The sequence below is a fragment of the Rhipicephalus microplus genome, unplaced genomic scaffold, assembly GCF_043290135.1.
Source record: "Rhipicephalus microplus isolate Deutch F79 unplaced genomic scaffold, USDA_Rmic scaffold_17, whole genome shotgun sequence".
NCBI lineage: Eukaryota > Metazoa > Arthropoda > Arachnida > Ixodida > Ixodidae > Rhipicephalus > Rhipicephalus microplus.
The window spans coordinates 15,725,107-15,741,676 of NW_027464590.1; the positions used below are offsets into that span (position 1 = coordinate 15,725,107).

General features: G+C 45.5%; 1 protein-coding gene and 1 pseudogene across 2 annotated transcripts in view; both read left to right on the plus strand.

Moving 5' to 3' along the window:
- The window catches only part of LOC119175690 (uncharacterized), a 58,157-nt gene that overhangs the window by 21,425 nt on the left and 20,162 nt on the right, over positions 1-16,570 (plus strand). The window contains exons 4-8 of one of the 2 annotated variants that reach the window (XM_075883462.1): positions 6,224-6,323; positions 10,061-10,207; positions 10,294-10,467; positions 10,565-10,762; positions 10,842-10,940. In XM_075883462.1, coding sequence (XP_075739577.1) covers positions 6,224-6,323; positions 10,061-10,207; positions 10,294-10,467; positions 10,565-10,762; positions 10,842-10,940 — 718 coding nt within the window. The remainder of the gene's footprint in view (positions 1-6,223; positions 6,324-10,060; positions 10,208-10,293; positions 10,468-10,564; positions 10,763-10,841; positions 10,941-16,570) is intronic. The other variant, XM_075883463.1, reaches the window with a different exon arrangement.
- On the plus strand, positions 7,199-10,038 carry LOC142785040 (uncharacterized; annotated as a pseudogene).

A 16,570-nucleotide genomic window follows, 5' to 3' on the forward strand; every position in this document is an offset into this window, starting at 1 on the left:
CAGGGAATTGACAGTAAGTTGTTTTAAATGCCAAATATCTATGCTGTGTTGGTGTGTGCTTTGCATATGAGGATGCTTTAACCTTCTTGTCAATTGTGGCTCACGGTGGGAAAACTTGAGCAGACACGATGAACGTTTGTGCAAGGCACTGCATCTATTTTTTTCTGCAAATAGAAGGAGGGTCATCAATGACATTTTGCAGCAGATATTGTAGCTCTGAAAGTAGTTTGCATCATGAGTTCTGTTTCATTAGGCAACAGAAAGAGAGGAGCCAAAGAACATAATTCTGTCTTTATTTTGATTGAACTAATGCTCTAATGATCAAGTCAATCATATACCCTTTGGATATGTAGCACCAGTCTTCAGCAGTGCCTTGCCAACACAAGATAAACAGAAGAAAATAAGCCAAATTTGTGACTTTTGTTAATGAACTAACCTGACGGAATGCACTATGTGCAGTTTTTAGGAATACATATAAGCAGGAATAAGAAAGAAAAAACTGTTTTACTGTAGTTTTACTGTATTTTTAAAGTTAATTAAGCAGCCTTATCTGCGATGAGTGTGTATAGACAGTTCGGTGAGGAGACGACATGGGGCAGATGATTACATGTGGAGGGGCTAATCGACCTTTCTATTGGCTGAGGGGCCCTGTAGCCTCCACAGTGCTGAAGGATAATTTTGAAACAGAGTGTAGATTGGCCTGTACCTAAGCAGACTTCTGGCACCACAAGTAAGGCTGCTCAGTTTCCAGGCATTTGCACACTGCCATAATGACTGTGAGAAAAAAAAATTGAAAAGGCAGCTTGAAGCCAGAATTGTTGTCAACTTTCGAAGAGCAACCAAAAAATGCTGTCATGTGCGAGAAGCCATCAATGAAACAAGCAGTGATTGATATAACATTTTGTTGCATAAATTTTAAGTACAGTAGGCTCATTGAACAGAACATGAAAGGACCAGGTAAACGTGTTTCGTTTAACAAGAGTCTCATTTACTGAGAGATGAACAGGAGTGTAGAATGCTTGTGTGAAACCAATCACACCAAGAGCAATTGTTCGTTTAACAGGTGTTCATTTACTGAGAGCCCGCTTCATGTCAGAAAAGTCTTCTGCTTTTTCGGTAACTGGCAACAAGTCGGTCAATGATTTCGACGCGTGCAATTGCCGTGATGCCTTCGCAGGTATTAAAAAAAAAGCTAAGGCAAGGTGGGCGGCCAGTGCTGAATGCACCATTATGCCTCATTGTCGACAGTCTTGTCATGATCATCACCAGCTGTGTGCCTTGAACGCAACACAAGAGCACAATGCTGCCGTTTGCTGGTGTTAGGTTGCTTTCCAGGGTGCTCCACTTTGTGGACAAAAGCTGGCTGGCGCCCAACTGAGTAGCATGGGCACTGAGAAACTTCAATCCAGCGACCATACTGCATGCTTTATAGGTGACAATCGAAGTGAGTCACACCTTACTGTGTAAAGCTCGTCTTGCTGCTTGCTGATTCCCGAAGTGTGGATGCAACGTGCAGTGACTTTATCAAAGGATAGTTTAATATAACTATGGATACATGGTATACAGTTCATCAGCCCTAAGCACTTGTGGAATCCTAAAATTTTCTTCTTCGGTGGAACCTTCGTTTTAGAACACTTGCTGGCCTCTTGTGCCATGACCAGCATCGAGCTGACATATTGTGTATGTTTTGCAGCCATAATGAAAATCTATTGCAGTTAAGCCTGCCAATAGGGTTGCAATGCATGATGTTCATTTTTTGTGCATTTGCACTTGCTACTTGTGTTTCGCAATCATTATACCATTATTTGTACAGCTGTTCATGTTTATTAATGGGTAATTAGTCACACAAGATTGGCTGGTGACTGTGTACTGTGCAATTGCCTTTGCAAACTAGGGGTTCTCGTTTGCAACCATTTTTAATGGCTATATTGCGGGCTTTCTGAATACTTGGCCATTGTTGACATCTTCAACCTCACGAGGTGCAACAGAGATGTCGGTCTCAATGGATGATGTCAACATTTTGGAATGACCCAAACTCACTTCTGTAAGCAGGCTGTTGTGCGGGCACAACAACCATTGCCAGAGTGAAGCAGGGGAAGCTGCCACCCAGCATGTGTCAATAGCAGCATCCTGTCTAGGTGTTCGAGCTGATGATGCCTCGCTCATGAAGTGCATTCATTCATGCTCAAGTTGCTGTGCCCAGGGAGAACTTCTCCTTTTGCTCCAACATATTCCTCTGAAAGCTTTCCTGCTGTCATCCAAGCCATTGCATTACTTCCATATGGAGTCGGGCACCTTTCTTTAAAGCACCCTGGGTTCGCATACTGGCAAGCAGTGGAAGTTCTTGGCTTCCTCTTGCAATAATGCTTCAGAGGCAACCTAAAAGTTTCCTTTGCATGCTTCCCACAAGCATTGTCTTTGCCCTTCGAAACAAGCGCTCTATTAAACAGTACTTTGCAAAAGAGTGTCGACTTGTGTACGTTTGTAGTTTAGAGCTTTCTGGTAGGATTTTCCTTTCTAATTGTGAGCGTGCGCGCAATGCGAATGAGAGGGCACATTCGTGCTGTTTACCCCTTTTTTTTGCTCAAAAGACATTAGTTCAGTTAAGGGGGGCTTTGCTGATTCGATAGACTTGGCGGCTTGAACATGACTGGTCATTCAACAGGTTATCATTCATAACTCCTTCCAAATGTCTCATGTGACAATTACCCCTGGCAGCCAGTATTGTGGATTGGGCGCCTTTGTTCTGTTCCAATCACATTCCGGGGAATTGAAACTTGTAATTCTATTCTCTCATTAGAATGAAGAAAACCCTAGTTCATTCTGACCTTGGGAATGACCGGGCAGATCAACTCCATTCCTACATTTTCTCAACGTAGGAAAGGCATGCTTTGATTTTGATAGCTCTGTCGAGCTAAGAATGATTGTAACAACATAAAGCTGCTGTTGTCAAATTCATTAGGAATTGCAGAAGTATACAAAACACTGGTGGAGGGACAGTAGCTCGGTGACTTATCTCGGGTAGTACAACCACATTACTACCTTTGATGGGGCAGTTCTCTCGCTACCTATAGTATTTGCATGGTCAGCACAATCTTGAAAAGAAAAGTAAGTAAACAGTTGGCAATGCATCTATTGACTTCTTTCGAGCGTATTTTACTACCTTCGTGGCATTTCTTTACTCTAGCCAGCAGCTAGTAAAGCTTCAAACTTTTGCCGTTACTAACCAGGGATGCTTTCTCAGTCTTAACGAAGTAACTACCAAGCCACATATGTTGCTCGATCCTTGCAGTAATTGTGGCACTCTTTTATTTTGCCGATTACCTTGAAATAAAAATTTCGTGCTAAGTGATGACATACATATGTGCAAATAGAAGCCAGATGATCATGTATACAAATTGTTTGTTATTTTTCTAAATTCTATGAATGTTAACCAGTACACAGTGTGCTATTCCAAACTATATAGTAGCGTAAATATTCTCAAACGGCTTCTACAGTACGTACCGGCTAATCTTGACATTCTATATGCGCGTTTTCTTGTATTTCCTAGTCAGTGATTCGTTCATGCCCAATGTATGTTGCTGTGATGCATACTTGTCATGGTAATTGCATGAAGTAATTAGTGGCCACTAATTAATCTATGTGAACAATTTCACTTCGTTTATTCTCCTACATATTTTTCTGTAATAGAAGTATCTTGTTGTGGTATTGTAAATGCATATATCATCATCATCATCATCAGCCTGACTACGTCCACTGCAGGACAAAGGCCTCTCCCATGTTCCGCCAGTTAACCCGGTCCTGTGCTTGCTGCTGCCAATTTATACCTGCAAGCTTCTTAATCTCATCTGCCCACCTGACCTTCTGTCTCCCCCTAACCCACTTGCCTTCTCTGGGAATCCAGTTAGTTACCCTTAACGACCAGCGGTTATCCTGTCTACGTGCTACATGCCCCGCCCATGTCCATTTCTTCTTCTTGATTTCAGCTATGATATCCTTAACCCCAGGCCTCGTTATGCAGTTCCATCACCATGCGGATTTTTTATCCGGTTGGGAACTGCGCGGCACTGGGATTTGAACCACGGACCTTTTGCATGCGAGGCGGATGCTCTAATCACTACGCCATCGCTGCTAAATGCATGTATAGACGAGGGTAATTAAAAATTTAGTAGCGTTAATAATTGTTCCAGTCAGCATTATTCAGGAACTACTTAGCCGACTAGCAAGTTTCACTAATCTGCATTTTACTATTTTCACTTACTAGGAGATTAGTGTTTTTTGTGATAAGTTAATGGTTAGTATTTAGTTAGTGAACATGCAAACCTTTTTTTTCAAGAGTGCATGTTTGAACAAATGGTGATGTCTCGATATTGTTTAAGCTTGAATGCGTTAATGCTAAAACGACGACATGTTGTAGTCTTTTGTAAGGATTTGGGGAGGTGCCACCTTGGTTACGTGTGATTGCCTGTTTTGGCTACTCGCACCACTGCTTTCAAAAGTCTATTCTATACTGTATCTCTCTGTATGGTTAATCTAGTTGTAACAATTCGTGTACGAATGTGTGCTGTGCTAACCTGCAGACCTTTGCGATAGAATTCCTGGCAAAGGCGCTCATGTGTGTAGTTAGGGGGGAAAATATTGCAAAAAAAAATAGAGCGGGGGATAATATGGGATGAGACGGTGCGCAAGCTGGTATAGGAAAGCTTCCAGTAAACACAAGCATCGCACCAGCGTCAATACACATTATAACTTAGAGAAGCGGAAGGGTTTTTTGAAGGGCCAATCGGTACAAGATACTGAGGGGAACAGTGCAAAAGCGGGACGGAGAAAGATTGAACACACGACACAAGCGCTGATGGACAACTGTGTGTAAATTTATTACACCTGGAAATATGTAGCTGGAAACAAGAACAAAAATCATCACGTGCACGTATGAGTGAAAGGCAAAAAAGAGATAATGTTTTTGAGTAGTTAACTTGTTCTTTTCGACTCGTGGCAGATTCTTTTTTGCCTTTGGTTTTTCTTTTTTGTGTGACATTTTTTGTTCTTGTTTTCAGCTGTATGTTTCCACGTATAATAAATTTACCCACAGTTATTCGTCAGCGCTTGTGTCGTGTGTTCAATCTTTCTCCGTCCCGTTTTTTGCGCTGTTCCCTTCAGTGTTAGATAAGCGCTTTTTCCAATCTGTATCCAAGTCACCGATGGTGGCTCAAGCAAAAACAAAGTGAAGGATGGGGAGACAGCAGGCAGCTGTTTGCCACCGAGGGGGAAAGAATCTCATAGTGTAATGTGAGTATGCTGCCGCCGTTGTTCCGCATGACGAATACCATGGCATAGAGCCATGGTTATGCGAGGTATAGAGGGAAACATCAGAGCAACACAGTCTCTATAAGGACAGAATTACAGTAGGTGTGTTGCTTTACTATGCTTGTAATAGGCCAAGATATTTCAAATTACTATTTTGTTGTTCAATTGAAGGGTCTTGCTTACTAATGTTTGAAGTTTGAAAATCAGCTCGTCGTCAAAACTGGGCTATTTTTTGAAAAACATAATTTCATTCCCATTCTATTCCGAGCAAAATGTGCTTAGTTCCATTCTCATTTCATTCCTCGAAGCTTTATCGCCATTCCATTCTCATGCCACTTTGGGGTCGCAAAAATGTGGAACAATTCTGGATTAATTCCGATTGAGGAGTGGCAACTTCGCAAGACTGCTGGCAGCACGCTGTTTACTCGCCCTTCCCTGGCATATAGAGTTGCGTAGGTTTGGCACTGGCACTTATAATAGCCAGTGTATGATGCCTTATCTGCCCATCTATTGTAAATAATAAATGACAGCAGAATGGAACAAACAGACAGCAGATACTTTAGAAGAGGAGGAGCTGGGCAGCAGTCGACAGCCGGCTCAGTTGGAGCTGTCGCCTGGGTTCAAAAAGAGGGAAGTGCAACTGGGCCAGATAGAAAATTTAGTTGGGTGATGATGAACTGGAATGTGCTTGTGTAGGGTTGGGTGCAGCGGAGATCATCGGGAGAGGCCTTCTTCACTGCATAAAGAAAAAATACCTAGAAGGGGTGACGACTAGCGTACAAGCGTGTACATGGAGTTTGTGCTTTGGACTCGTGTCTGAAAGTTCTTCAGTGCATTCTAAACTGGTTCGAGGGGGCATGTGACTATAAATGTCTGATTGTGCATTTGAGAGTTTATAATCATGTTCTCTCTGCAGTGTGGAGAAGATGTTTGATTGCAGCCGGGACGACATGGTGGACGTTGCTGAAGCATTGATTGTGGCACTGATGAAGCTCCTAGAGAAACTGCGCCATGAGGTATGGCTGATATCTGCCACTTGAACATTGTCTCATTGTACAGGGCTGAGCTCATGCACAGTAAATACTGTATCTATTCGCATAATAAACACACCCCCTATATTCATCCGCTACAGTCCTTCTAACCGACATCTGGCATCTCCTTGATCGTTGGATCTCTTCCGTTTTTTATTATTATGCCAACCCCTCTCGGCAACCGCGGCTTGCTCCCTTTGCCCGCTGCCGCCGCCATATTGTTCCTTCTGCGCGTCGCACGTCCAGCCTTTTTTTTTTTATTATCCATGCGCCACAGCGGCGTTCACGAATGGGGCGAGTGTAGAGACTTAGCAGCTGATAAACCCACAGCAAGCGAAGGTCACGAAACTTAACGCGCAAACTGACGGCCGCTTTCTGCAAGTACGAAACTTTAAGGCCTACTTACATACCCGTGATTTCCGAGCGATAATGACAAAGTTTGCTGTCGCCATGGCTAGCCATAACTTAGGTGAAGGGCCATTCGTCGCCATCGCGTAGCAGGTTTGTGGTCAAGCAGGAAAAATTCCAGAAAAGATCGCGATGATTTTCGCAACCTAATAGAACTCCCAATTTCCGCTTCAATTGTAATACCGTATTTACTCGATTCTACCGCGCCCTCGATTGTAACGCGCACCCGATTTCCACCGCGAAAAAAAAACAAAAAACGTAAGACATCGATTGCAACGCGCACCCATTTTTCTCGCTGGCCCGCACGATCACACCACTCGAAAAAACGACTCCTTTCGGGAGCGTCTTCCATTTAAATATGTGGTACGGGCGAAGCTTGTGCCCATCTGACGTGTAACAGAGCATTGCAGTCACTGTAGTTTTACCGTGGACCGATGTCAGCACGCGAACTTGCTTCGCCCCCTTCTTCTCGATGGTTGTGGTGCCAGGCATGTCGAAGTAAAGAAGCGTCTGATCGGCATTCCCGATTTGCCCAAACAGGTAGCCGTTGTTGCGCCGCAAGTTTAGGACGAACCTCTGAAAACTGTGAAGCTTTTCATCGTACTCCTCCGCAAAACTTTTCGCATATGCATGTTCCTCTTTGGAGGGAAAAGCCTTTCCTCTTCATAAAGTTAGTTAGCCAGCACCTGCTCGCTTTAAACTGGCTCTGCATTAGACCTTTTTCTAAGACTAATTGCATAGCCTGCACTTGGAGCAGTTCTGTCGTCACGGGCCGCTGTGCCGCTCGCTGCTCAAGCACATACTTGCCGAGCAGCTCTTTAATTTGCGAAAACCAACCCTGCTGTGGTTCACTGAAACCTTTGCATGAAGCTTTGCTGTCGACAATCTTCTGCTTTTGTTTCCGCCGGTCCCGCACGCACGTTTCGGGAACTCCGAACGACCGCGCTGCGGCCCGATTTCCGTCCGCTTCTGCACACGCGATGACTTTTCTTTTAAAAGCGGCATCGTGGTGCACTCGAGTTTTTGGAGTCGGCCCTTCCACGCCGTTGATGCTAATGCACTACTAGATGACGAACTCCTCAGCACACGTACGAAGTGCCGCACATGGGAAACACATAGGCAGAAATGGCCGACGCGCCATGCCGACGCACGTAGCAACGTTACTAGATACTTTTCCAGTTGTCAAACTCCGCCGCGGCGCGTGACGCTTTTCCATTGAGCGCCGCGTGGGGGCGCGCGCGACACGATTGGCCCGGTTCGGTGAGAGGTGTAACCGCGAAGGAACCGGCCTGCGAGCGCAGAAGGCGACCGCATCGTTCTGCTCGAGTTGTTGTGCGCGTTTGCTTTTGTTTCCCGTGTATAGACGTAAAATGTCGATGACTGCTGTGACTGTGTAGTGAGAAGCAATGCCCCGTTGCTTTGTGACCGGCTGCAAAAGCGGCTACGACTCTGCGAAGAGCGCAGCTGAGAAGAGACACTTTTTCAAACCGCCCAACGAAACTTCGAGGCTTCAAGAATGGCAACACGCGATCCCAAGGAGTGACAGGGAGCTCACGAGCTCTTGTGTTGTGTGCGACCTTCACTTTCAGGAAGCAGACCTTGTGAAAAACTTCGTGCACAACATCCGCGGTGACGTCGTCGTCATACCGCGAGACAAGTGGAGCCTCAAAGATGATGCCGTACCCTGCTTGTTTCCCAACTGTCCGAAATATCTTTCGAAGCCTTTGCGGAAACGCAAAGCTCCTGCCGTGAGGTCACCCCTCCAACCGAAGCGTCGGAATGTTCAGGACGACGCCGAACAAGAAAACACAGCGCCGAACACCTTCGACTATGGGGAGAGAGACGGCTCTGTGTCAGGCAGCGTCACACTCGATAGTACCCAGTCCTTGTTCGAGGAGCTATCGACAATGGCGCAAGAGGGACGGCGGCTGCAAGGCTGGTCGACTGAACTCGTTGATTCTGTTGTCGTGCTCTACAAACTTGAAGTAGAAAACTCAGTTCCCCGAGTCGGCAAAGCAGTGACGTTGTCAAGCGACCTTTGTCTCTCAGTCAGTGCGAATGGGCGGCTTGTACCGTCAACTGTGTACACAGGATGTTCGCACCTGGAGGTGAAGTCATTGAATGACCTAACATGCTTGCTGGGCTATGTGGAAAAGCTAAAGCCATGTCAGGGCTTTCCTGCCAAGCTTTACCCACAAATATCATCCTCGTCGGTAGCAAGTAAAGAGGGTGAGACTTGGCGACGCAAAACATGCACCACGCTGAGCTTGGATGCCACCTGCACAGAATGCAAAACGTTGGGTAGACGGTTTTTGATGCGCACGAAGAACTCCCAAGTGCGCAAACCCAGACCCAAGAGTAAGTGCATGAAAACGCTGCGCCGTAAAGTGATCCGAGCAACGCTCAAGAGAGAGAGGCTGAGCAAAGAGCTGGCTTCTATGAAAAAGCAACTTTGTAACGGGACTGAAGCTAAAATTGAAAGTGTGCTTCATGTTCTTCCTGCAAAGCAGCAACTTGCTTTTAAAACGGCGGTAATGGCAGCAAAGGCAAAAATGAAAAACGGAAGGCGTTATGACGACGAATGGCTGATGACATGCCTGTTGTTGCAAATTTCCAGCCCAAAAGCTTACACCTTGATATCAGACATGCAACTGTTGCCCCTTCCCACTAAAGCCCGCTTGCGTCAAATAATCAGTGGCATCCCATGCACGTACGGGTACAATGAAGTTGCGCTAAGTACAATTAAGGCGCACTTCCAGGGCAAGAGTCACATCAGAAGGTGCGGCGTTCTACTGCTGGACGAGATCAAACTAAAGCAGTCGGTTGCTTTAACAAGGCGTCGTGCAAAATGGACGGCTTCGTCGACTATGGCGACGTAACATCCACAGCGACTGATAAGCTTGCTGATCATGGCCTAGTCCTCATGTTTGTGCCGCTGTTTGAGGACTGGGTGCAGCCCATAGCAAGCTTCGCCACAAAGGGAGCAGCCCCTGGGAAGGTACTTTCGGAACTCGTGCTGAGCGCTGTGCTTGAACTGCACAAAAGCAACGCCTCTGTGCTTGCTATAATAAGTGATGGAGCCGGGAACAACCGCTCAATGTGGACCCAGCTCGGTATATCGGGCAAGCTGGACTCGTCGTGCCATCACATCGAACACCCTTGGGAGCCTTCACAGAGGATTTATTTCATTTGTGATGTGCCGCACATAATCAAGTGCATCAGAAATCATCTGAAGAAACATATCTATGGATTGATAAGAAAAAAAGTGCAAATGTTCAGAGTTAGAATTTAATCGTTCTTTTTCTTACTTCCAGGCACGTGACCATAAGATCAACTTTGGTCACTATGTTACACTGTTCGACACAGAAAAGGACAAACACCTACGAGTCGTACCAAAACTGACGCGAGCCCATGTTGCACCTGATAACCTTCAGAAGATGAGTGTCAGGCTTGCCACCCAGGTATTTTGACTGCTATAGTCTGTGTGTTACTCGTTGCACGTTGTTTGTTTTCGTGTACCTTTACACCGAATGCACTTCTTTAACAGCTGTTCAGCCGTAGCACAGCAGTTGGCATCAAGCTGTACAGAGAAGCCAAGGTGCCAGGCATGGAAGACTCCGAAGGCACAGAAACATTCACCAGGATGGTGAATGATCTTTTTGATGCCTTAAACATCAAGCTACCATCGAGAGGAGTGAGGCGCCACTCGAAAGAAATACAGGTGACTGCTAGACCCCTTTTCATTTCGATTTAGCCTTGTATGTTCTTGAGCACTCACTTTGTTCAGCATGTTAACACCATGACACTAATATTTTCAGATCCTGAAAGACTTCCTGGAAATGCTCAACACGACGGAGCGAAATGCAGTCAAAGAGAACCTGAAGCTTTTTGCGTCACAGCAAACAACAGAGTCTTTACGAGTGACTTTGCTGTCCACCATAGACGTCATTGCATTTTTGCTGGCTCAAGGTGCTAACTATGTCCTTACAGCAAAGTTAAACCAGGACCCTTTGGAGGTAAGCATGCTGTTCTTGTTTTTGCTTGGTGCATTTTGTTAGCACATTTCAGTGCAGTTCAAAGCCATGTCTTTTTCAGCGACACTTTGGACTGGCACGGTCATTTGGAGGTGACGAATCTCATCCAACGGTTGTCAACTTCAGTCAGATATTCCGCCTCCTCAGCCTCTACACACCGGTAAAGACAGCTTTGCGTGGCAGTGTGCAAGGCACACCCTGTTCTGTGCTCGTTAGTGTGACTGACAAGCCGCCCAGTCTGCGTTTTCTGGTTTTCTGTATAATAGCAGGCAACTTGCCTCAAATAGAAGGAAAATTTTAGCCGAAAACGCATGCAGAACCTATGAACAGCACCCGCTACTGCGCTGAACTGCAGGGGAAAGTTGCCTGTTCAGCTGCGCGCCGACGCGCTCGATCGGGCCGACCGTGGCGCGAGCGCCCCTGGCGGCAGTAAACAGAGAGGGGTCAAGTTTGTGCGGCGGTCCAGGCGGAGTTTGACAACTGGAAAAGTATCTAGTAACGTTGGCACGTAGGGGGCGGCCATTTTGGACTTGCCGATGGCAATAGATTGACCATAATTTTTTTTTGTTCGTACTCGATTCTAACGCGCATGCAATTTATGAACTCGCTTAACCGGAAAAAAAGGTGCGCGTTAGATTCGAGTAATTACGGTAGGTGGATGGCTAAATTGTGGCTCACGCAGAGGATTGTGGGCTACGGGGCTCGTCTGTATCGACTTCCGGTTCGAGATGCCGTTCCGTCGTATGGTACATCTTGCCAGGACTGTCGCTTTCTGTGGGTTCCACCAAGCAGCTGCGGTGCCTTTTTCTCACAAATTGTTTCATAATACCTTGTAGAGCTATGCAGATTAATTGAATCATGAGTATAATGAAAAAGACTATATTGAAAAAAAAAGTAATACGTCATTTACTCACGTAATCCTCGCACTCTCATAATTCTCGCACCCCTCCACATTGCCCAACAAAACTAAGATTTTTTTTTTCCTCGAGTAATTATCGCACCCCCGAAAATTGCCGCAATAATGTAGTCTGCTATTTCAGCCTTGATGACGATAGCGTGTGCCATCTGGTGCCCTCTCTTGAGCAGCAAGCGTACTAATATTGCATAGAGATTCAATCAAATTCAAGCCAAACCAAAGGGGTAAGTGCGCGTTGCAGTGTGTTTTGTATGTTGTGTCGGTAATCTTGTCACGTAACAGGGCGATACTGAAGCTACACAGCTGCTTTCAAGTTTGAAGTGATTGATCATGCACTAATCAAGGACAACAGGGCCGCCGGTAGGCCTTTCGGAGTCGACGAGTTTTGTGTTCGCTACTGGTGACGGCAGCTGAAAGCCACCAAGACGCGTTGGGCCTGCGTTGTGCCTAAGACTGGGATTGATGGTAAACTTTATTTCTTCAGAAGGAAACTGCGGACCATTCTGTTAAATTGGCATCAGCCTTATACTTGCATCCCACACTTACCTTTTGAGGGCTCCTTTGAGCAACAAATGCTACCGCTATGCCCGCAACGTCCACAAGCTTTGCGTATGGTATTCTAAGTCATGACTATTTGCTTTCACTTTTCGTGTCTCAAATAATTATTGCCTTGTGTTGAGCCTCTGCTTTTAGGTTGAGGTAAATTTTTATTAGTACTTCTCAAAGCTTGCTGTTAGTTGCTGGTGTGGGAATCTCAATTTGCGGCCGTTTTGTTTTCTTTTTCGCCCTGTATGCTTTCATGAAAAATTTTCCCCGCGTAATTCTCGCACCCTCCATCTTTGCATCGGTTTTCTGCCGAAAAAAAATGGGAGAATTGTGCAAGTAAATGCGGTGCTGCGACAGATAAATTGATAACTCCTTACAATTACCTATCAGGAAAATGCAGTAGTTGCCATGCTTTTCGTAGCAAATCGGACCAACAAGGAAATTTCATTTCATGACACTTTTTCACGCATCCCCTGAATTTTGTTGTGGGATTCATCACACGACTCAAAAAGGCTCCCTTTTGCAGTTGCAGGCAGTAAGATCATGCACTCATACCACTTTGTAGAAGCTTTGTTGGACCTAAAGGTCTGCCGTCTACCAGGCTGTTATGCAGGACAAGAGACGGCCCGTGTGAAAGAAATGCTCTTTCATGGAATAATGAAAAGAAACAGATGGCTTTGTGCCACTCTAGCAAGCAGCAGCTTGAGAGGAGCACTGGCAATAATGATGAACGGCGTCTGCTTCGTTGGTGAACTACAGAAGCGAAGCAACAACACCAACTTCCTTCATGACATCTAATTTTGCTGTTGGCAGCAAAAATTGTGTGTGGTAGTCATCAGTGTGGACTGATTAAACAGAAGTCTTGCAAGTGAGTTTTATTCGGCCCATCTACATGACCTTATGAAGTGATGCCTCAGGGGAATCAGTAGGCTGCTCAAATGCAATATTTTGTGGCATGAACAAGCAGTGCATCTGCGGTCATTTTCTTGAGCAAGTCATGGATAGCTTCTTTCTATTGTGTGATATCCCAAAACAAGTGACAATGCCCTATTTCTTCCTTAGGGTGATCACTTGCAAAAAGCTAGGCTTGTTGATGAGGCGGCATTTATTTTTTCTCAAGGCTGCTTTCGAGATAACTATGAAGGCCTTCTATTTCAGACTACCACACTTGTCCTCCCCTGTCACACAATTTTAAAGGTGGGCGTACACAAACGAAAACAAAACTGCATACGCAGTAGTTTGACATCTAATGCTTATAGTAGATTAACTTCTTTTAATTAAGAAGTAAACTGAAGTGTTTGTGATTAGTTTAGAGCATGGATAAGTGTGTTTGCTTATAGTGAGACAATTTTATATGCTAATTTGTGTGTACAAAAGTATTTTTTATGTGCACAAAATTATTATAAGTTCTGTATTTCCTTATGTACTGAGGTCTAACTGTAACTGTACTGTATTTTGGTATATATTGAGGTCTAACTGTGCTTTTTCTGGAAGCAATACTCTTTGTGCTATGAACAGGCATTCAATTCGGTAGATATATTTAGGGGTGATAGTAACGCGAGGTAGTTTAATTACTATACTGGCCAGCCTATATTTAATCACCTCTCTTTCATTTGGGGACACATGATGTAGATGTTGGCAGTGGGGCTGTGCCGACTCTTTGGTAACAATGCAGAGTTTCATAACGGCATAGTTCTGACCTTTCTATGCTATGGAGAAGCCCGAAATTTCTGTGGCTTGGCAGCCATAGGATTTGTGGGTCTTTTGTGGTTCTTGCAAGTCATGATTAACGTGAATGGGGTTGCCCTAGTCAGCACAAGTTTTTGTATCCAGTGAAATCATCTGCAATCTGCTGATGTCAAAAAAGTCTGCGATCTTGCTGAGAAAATCGACAGTGGTTCCTCTAGGGATGTGCTGAAACTTATTGCTGAAGTTGGTCAGCAGAACTTGGGAGCATTTATTCTGTAACAGAACAAAGCCTTCAGCTATGCAGATCTTTCTTTTGAATAAAAGCGGGCAGGTTATTTGCCTCTGCAATGCCCTCATAGTCATCGAATTCATCAAAATGTTGCAGGTTACTAATGTGAACACACCACTCTTCCGTAGTAACAGTCGTCTGGATGTGGCGTGTGCAGTGAAAAATGTCACCTGCAACTCTCGCAAGTTCATCACTACTCAGTAATCCTGGAGAAAGTCCCGTTCGAGAATTAGGTCTTTTGAGGAACTTTGGAGTATTATGAAATCTTCGGGATATATAAACACTTGAATGCTAACTCGTGTCGTGCATTGTTCCACCGGAGTTAAAAAATTACCTCCTGCTGTGCGGGTCTTGGACCTAGTCCACTGGGTAGAAACCTTAATCAGTTTTTCTGGAAAGATCCGCTCATACCGGTCATTCGAAGCACTCGCTTTTAAACAAGGGAAAGATTTGCAAACCCATGCAGAGGATTTCGCAGACGTGTACACATCTGGCAGATTAGCAGGAGCGGTGATTCCTCTGTCACCCCAGTTTTTCACACGATGGATACGCCATTCACTTTTCGAGAGCTGGATATGGCACTTAGCAAATTAAGAAGACGCTGTGCCGTGGGTCCGGATTTGATCAGCAATCAAATGCTGACAAATCTGCCATATGAGCAAAAAAGGGCCCTTTTGGACATATTTATTCATGTCTGGAGCACGGGAGAGATCCCACTTGTTTGGAAAACAGCATGGGTGGTGCCAGTCCTAAAGTCCGGAAAGAACCCTGCGAGCTTTGCATCATATTGACCGGTATCTCTTACATCATGCGTATCTAAGTTGATGGAAAGATTAATGTGTACAAGATTAACTTGGTACGTTGAACAAGGAAGGCGATGGCCATCGTGTATGATGGGATTTCGCCCATGACCGAGTGCCCAGGATAGTGTTTTGGACCTATTAAGCCACATCGACCACCACTATGTCAGTGGACTATCGACACTCACCGTCTTCATGGACATTGCCAAGGCGTATGATTGTGTGCTTAAGGCAGGCATCGTGAATGAGCTCCAAGCCATGGGTGTGTCGGGAAGTGCTCTTCGGTTCCTACACGAATTTCTCAGAGATTGCTGTGTCCGGGTTAAGCTTGGAAATGTAACGAGCGAAGAGGGACGCGTTTCTCTTGGCGTCCCACAATGGAGTGTTCTATCTCTCTTGCTTTTTAACGCTGCCATGGCCAGCCTTCCTGACACTCTGCACTTAGCTCTGAAAGAAGTCAATATATCCATCTACGCCGATGACATCTGCATTTCGATCTCAGGGTACCAGCACAAACGTTTGGCCTGGATAGCACAGAGCGCTATTTCAATCATTGAGCGACACTTGTTGACACTTGGCCTGTCTTTATCAGCGGAAAAATTGGCCTTCATGCTCTTCCTGGGAGTGAGACGGAAGTCAACGCGTCTGTCGCTGAATATTCGAGGCCACTTTATTCGTTGTGCAACAAGTTTCCGTTTCTTGGGCATTACCATCGACAACAAGCTATTATGGCGACATGCGGTTGATGGTATAGTCACTGCATCAGTGCAAAGGATCAACGCTCTTCGTAGCATGGCAGGGGTACGTCGGGGAACAATCCTATGTCCATGCTTAAATTGAATGCTACGCTTATAACAAGCCGCTTTCTTTATCTGCTGCCACTGATATCACCATCACCGAGCCAGTTCAAACACCTAGAGGCAGTGCACAGAAAGGGTCTTCGCAAACGCCTAGAGGCAGTGCACAGAAAGGGTCTTCGCTTGGCGATAAGAGTTCCTCAGGCGGCTTCAAACATGAAGGTCACCAATGAAGCCGAGTCTCTTCCACTTCGCATTTTGGTGTCTCAGGCCTTATTGACGCAGCTGTCAAGACTGGGCCAGTTCTTCGCAGGCATGGCGCTTCTCCGGCGGCTAAGAGCAAGGACTGGCTCACATTTCAATGGGGCACTGAACACATTTCGATATTTAGGCTTGAAACTGCCAAAACGGCACCCTATGGACCCGCCATGGTCTTTTGTGAATGTTGCGTGTAACTTCGGCATACCCAAGCTACCAGCGAAGCACACCATTCCAGCCGCAGAAGCAAAATTTTTTATGCTGAACCACTTGAGTACGATGTACCGCAGCCACCTACAAGTGTACACCGATGGATCAGTGTGCACGGATAGCTGTGCAGCGGCTTTCTGCATACCCTGCCTTGGCGTGTCATGGTCAGACCGCCTGGATCGCGTGGTTTCATCCACAATAGTAGAAAGCACTGCAATCACGGCGGCTTAGTGAAAATTGTGATCCTTTTCTGCACGAGATGTTGTAGTGCTGGCGGACTCCAAA